This window comes from Nothobranchius furzeri, chromosome 5, assembly GCF_043380555.1.
Source record: "Nothobranchius furzeri strain GRZ-AD chromosome 5, NfurGRZ-RIMD1, whole genome shotgun sequence".
Lineage (NCBI taxonomy): Eukaryota > Metazoa > Chordata > Actinopteri > Cyprinodontiformes > Nothobranchiidae > Nothobranchius > Nothobranchius furzeri.
In genome coordinates, this window is record NC_091745.1 from 33793724 (window position 1) to 33798570 (window position 4847).

The 4847-nt window shown below is 41.2% G+C and overlaps 1 protein-coding gene across 1 annotated transcript in view; it reads left to right on the forward strand.

The window, feature by feature from the left end:
• The window catches only part of LOC139070087 (neural cell adhesion molecule 1-like), an 8756-nt gene extending 4200 nt beyond the window's left edge, over positions 1 to 4556 (forward strand). The window contains exons 12-16 of the mRNA XM_070551729.1: positions 199 to 326; positions 1233 to 1401; positions 1509 to 1698; positions 1784 to 1912; positions 3849 to 4556. Coding sequence (XP_070407830.1) covers positions 199 to 326; positions 1233 to 1401; positions 1509 to 1698; positions 1784 to 1912; positions 3849 to 3879 — 647 coding nt within the window. The 3' untranslated portion in view covers positions 3880 to 4556. The remainder of the gene's footprint in view (positions 1 to 198; positions 327 to 1232; positions 1402 to 1508; positions 1699 to 1783; positions 1913 to 3848) is intronic.
• The last annotated feature ends 291 nt before the right edge of the window (positions 4557 to 4847 follow it).

Sequence of the window (4847 nt, forward strand, 5' to 3'; positions counted from 1 at the left end):
TCTGTGACCTCACATCATCGTGAAATCCTTTATCATCCATTTGCAGAAGGTAAAGGACTCAGAGTTAGCAACATGACTCAAATAAATATCAAATTCATGTGTGAAATCTTTATAGATGTGTTCTTGCAAAAGACGTGTTGTTATTTTAGAGAAGCTATGATTAATTGGGTGATACATTTTCCTAAATTCTGCCTTTAGGTGAACCAGACAGCCCAGTTTTATTCACCGATGAAGTGAAAATCGAGGGCAACACCTTCTCTGTTCCTCTGAGACAGATCGATGATGGTGGTTCTCCTCTGCTACACTTCACAGTTCGTCACAGACAGGTATGACTCCATGTAGGGATAACGCTTTACAATAAGGGTCCCTTTATTAACTTTACTAAGTGCATTATTGAGCATTAATAAACCATTAAATAAAGTGCTAACAGCTGCTTTCATGCATTACATAGCATTGCTAAACGTAGTATTAAATGCATTATTAAGCAGTTAACTAATTACTGAACCTAAGGTTCCAAAATTCATTCAGTAATTATGATTAAGTATGCTTAAGTAATGCTTAAGTAATGCTTAGGCATCTATTAAGAATTTAGAAAGTGTTTTAAATGGATAAATGTTTACAATAAGGGTCAAATATTCATTTATTATTGATTAATTAATGCTTGGGAGTCTATTAAGCATTTAGAAAGTGTCTCCAAAGGGGATCAATGTTTTTACCTTACCTAACGTCAGGGAAGGGCTTCCTGATGACAAACACGATACAGCATCAGTAAGTCATGTATTAATTGTTTATTAATGCCCATCTAAGTAACATCCAAAGTACAGGGTAGAATAAGTAGATGCATTAGTTACTTGTTTGCTTATTTTCTGCAAATACACAACCATACTAAATGATTACTCTAATAATTATTTAGGGTTAATTAACACATTAAGTAACATGGTAATTAACACACGAGGTGCAAAGTAATTAAATAATAAAAGTGTTATTTAAATCTTAGTACTGCAGTAACTAAGGTTCAGTAATAGACATTAGTTAACTGCTTCATAATGCATTAAATAATATGTTTAGTAATGCTATGTGATGCATAAAATCAGTTGTTCACACTTTAATGGTTTATTAATGCTTAATCATTGTTAATAAAGGGATGCCTATTTTTACCCATGTAGGTTTACATCTCCCTTCTACGATTTGTCCATATGGGTTTATTATTTTCCTTTGCTCCCGTTGACCAGGATACAGAACAATCAATGTGGAAAGAAGATGAGCTGTCATCTGATGCTGATTCAGTCACACTAAAAGAACTCGCCTTCGGCTCAGACTATCAGCTGGAAATTTCAGCTGTCAACGCTAATGGTTCCTCCATTCCTGCCACATATAACTTCACCATTGCAGAACAGCCAGGTATACTCCTTGTCTCCTGGCTCAGACTATCACCTGCAGGGCAGCTGCGTGAATATCTCTGAGATTGTCTCCATTCAACACTTTGATTTCTTTCACACTGACTGAAGTGAACAGGATGACCAAAGGGAGTGTGGTTGGCGTCGTCATGCTGATCTTCTTGGTGGTGTTCCTGGCCGTAGACGCCACCTGCTGCTACAGAAATCGCTGTGGTCTGCTGATGACCATTGCTGTGAAACTGTTTGGGCAGAAGGTTCCAGGCCTCAAAAGGGTTGAGGAAGGAGAGGGAAACACTAACGGGTACGTTGATTCAAACGTGTAGGAGAACATTGGGCGTAAATGGCCGGGCTGTAACTTCTATCATTTGAATGTTTTCTGATTGCAGAGAAGTCAAGCTGAAGGGTATTTCCAAACCAAGAGGCAGTTTACAACAAACAGGACCTCAGACAGTCAGCAAGGAGGGCAATCACCTCACAGAAGTTACCTGTGACAAAGCCCCCCTCACCAAACATGAGTATGTTCATTCTTTATATGTTTTATGGCTTGCTAGCCTAACAAGCCATCCTATATTGTGAATTTATAGTCTGGCCATGACCCATAGACAGCGCTCAGTCAGGGAGTGGGGGTGTCTTTTAAACTGTCTCCGCATGCAATTAGACAACGATCAATGTACTCAACGCTGCAGGTGCCAGTCAACGGGGACAGTCCACCATACATTGTCAAAGACGACCCAAATACACTGTTTTTCTAAATAAAGGACTTAAGTATCTCTATCTGCTCTTGACTCAAAGAAAAACCCAAGTCTAAACAGTCCAAATTTTATGCCAAAGCCATTTCAAAAAGCTGCTGCCATCTTAGTTGTTCTGCTTCATCATATCATCCAGCCCACAAATCGATAGAGCGCTGTGATTGGCCCATCAAACTGATACAGCGCTGTAATTGGCCCACCAAATGATAGAGCGCTGTGATTGGCCCACCAAACGGATAGAGCGCTGTGATTGGCCCATCAAACCAATAGAGTGCTGTGATTGGCCCACCAAACCGATAGAGTGCTGTGATTGGCCCACCAAACCGATAGAGCACTGTGATTGGCCCACCAAACCGATAGAGCGCTGTGATTGGCCCACCAAATCGATAAAGCGCAGTGATTGGCTCACCAAATCGAAAGAGCGCTGTGATTGGCCCACCAAACCAATAGAGCACTGTGATTGGCCCACCAAATGGATAGAGCACTGTGATTGGACCACCAAACTGATAGAGCACTGGGATTGGACCACCAAACTGATAGAGCACTGTGATTGGCATAACACAATACTGATCAGGCCAACGATAGACCTGCTAAAGCTACAGTGGAGCACAGCTAGACCTGTACCTTTTGGGGTCAAACCATCTCAAGGTTCATAGGTCATTACTTTTAACAACCATAAAAATGGCTGCAATTTAGTCACATCTACAGATAAAGAGATAACAAAACTGGAGGTGTTTCTCAATGCCAAGGAACCTCATCTTGATGTCTTGGCCCTGCCCCGGTTGCCTAGGAGATACGACATCAGGAACTGCCAAGGCGTGTTCCAATGTTCATGTTCTACCGAGACGTGTGTTCTCCGTTTGTTAGCCATTTAGCTAGCTGATCAAGTATATACGGGAGGTGCCTTGTAGCCTAGCCTTGGTCAAACATTTCCCAGAATCCACCGCAGTATTTTCAAAAGGATGATGGATCAGAAGACGGCAGCTACTTTGGGGGCAAATTTCAAGTTTAAATGAAAGTTAACTAATCTAAAATGTATTTTTTAGATCCAAAGAAGTTAGCTATGGTTAGTAAATTGCTTAGTAGTTGCAGCTTTAGTGGCTAGCAGGTAGTAGCTCGCTCATATATTTAATTAACCCTCCCACTGTCCTAATGGGCGTGACCCCGTGAGGAAAGTTGACCATTGAGGAGGATTGATGGTTTGTTCCTTGAGGTCCATGTGGCAGGGGTGAGGAGTGAGCACCACCTCACCCCTGCCACATGGACCTCAAGGAATAAACCATCAATCCTGCTCAGTGGTCAACTTTCCTCGCGGGGTAACCCATAAAGACAGTGGGAGGGTTAAACAAATGTATACATAATTTTAAAAGTAAAAAGCACTTTATATATTTATATTGAAACTTATACGTATAACTGTAAGCCGCGGAGGCTGCTGTCACAGGATGCAAGTCTGTTCCATTTAACCATTTTGACCAAGGAAGGACAGTGTCCTTGTAAGGAAGGCACCTGGCCTCGCAAGACATCGCCTTGCGAGGCCAGGCACCTTGGAAGTGAGAAACACCCGGGATGTGTTAGAGTCGGTCAAAAAAACAAACTTGATATCATTTCAGATCATCAGTAATGCTTTCAGAATTCAACCAGAATGGTATCCTTTCTCAGTACAAGATTATCTTTTCATTGTGTTTTTATATTTTCCCCACAGGAAAGTACAGCCACCCCCCGCTGACGCGTGAGGCCGTAGTGTGAAGAAGAGTGAATGTTGCTGATGATGTACTGTACAGACAGCAAAGAGAAAGTTACCGAGCGGTCATGGGAAAGGTTCACCACAGCGACAGGCTTGGGTCAAAATGCGCTGAATCAGAGCTGATCCAGCCCTTGTGCTGGGGTATGAAATCTGAGCCTGAGTGTAACTCCAGATTGTTTGTTTAATGTTGAGATTATTCTGATGTTCATTAACAGGGTATTAATGTTGTTTAACAGGGTAAAACTCTTCAGATCGGCTCAACAACGATGAGACGATCTACCTGGCACAACAACTGTTTAGCAAAAGCAGTTTACTGTTTTTGGATATGTTTTTAGCATTGTTGCTAGCTTAATAACAGTACGTCTTGGCAGCTCCGATTAAAGTTCATTGGTGACACGATGTCTGAAGTTCTATTGCAAACTTGAGATAGAATAAAAATGACTGATTTCATTCTTTTTAAAAAGGTAAAGAGAAGATCTGGATTGGATCTAATCCCAGTTTTAGCACACGTATATGGATGATGAGCGCTGCCCGCTGAAAAGGGCCTGTAATGACCTTTCATGTATTCATCAGCCTTTGAGCGAATGTTTTTTATGCTGCAGCTTCTGCACTGTGACCGGCCGCTCAGCCTTTAACTTTGCCTTGTTATCTTATTCCGGCTAATTTTAGTTGTATAAGTTTAAATTTGATTTGAAATCTGCCGTTTTATGTTGCCATGTTGATTTGAATGTGTTGTGTTCTTGCTCCTGGAAAGCACATTGAACTGCTTCTGTGTGTGAAATGTGCTGTATAAATAAAGCTGCCTTGCCTTTAATATGAGAACATCTAAATGTATTTACAACTAGAGAAATATAAGTTATGTGTTCATACCACGTGATATATTTTCACAGCACAAGTGAGTATCACTTTGCAGATTTTGTGTGAAGAAAGCCTCCAGATTCCCTGAGTTTACCTGTG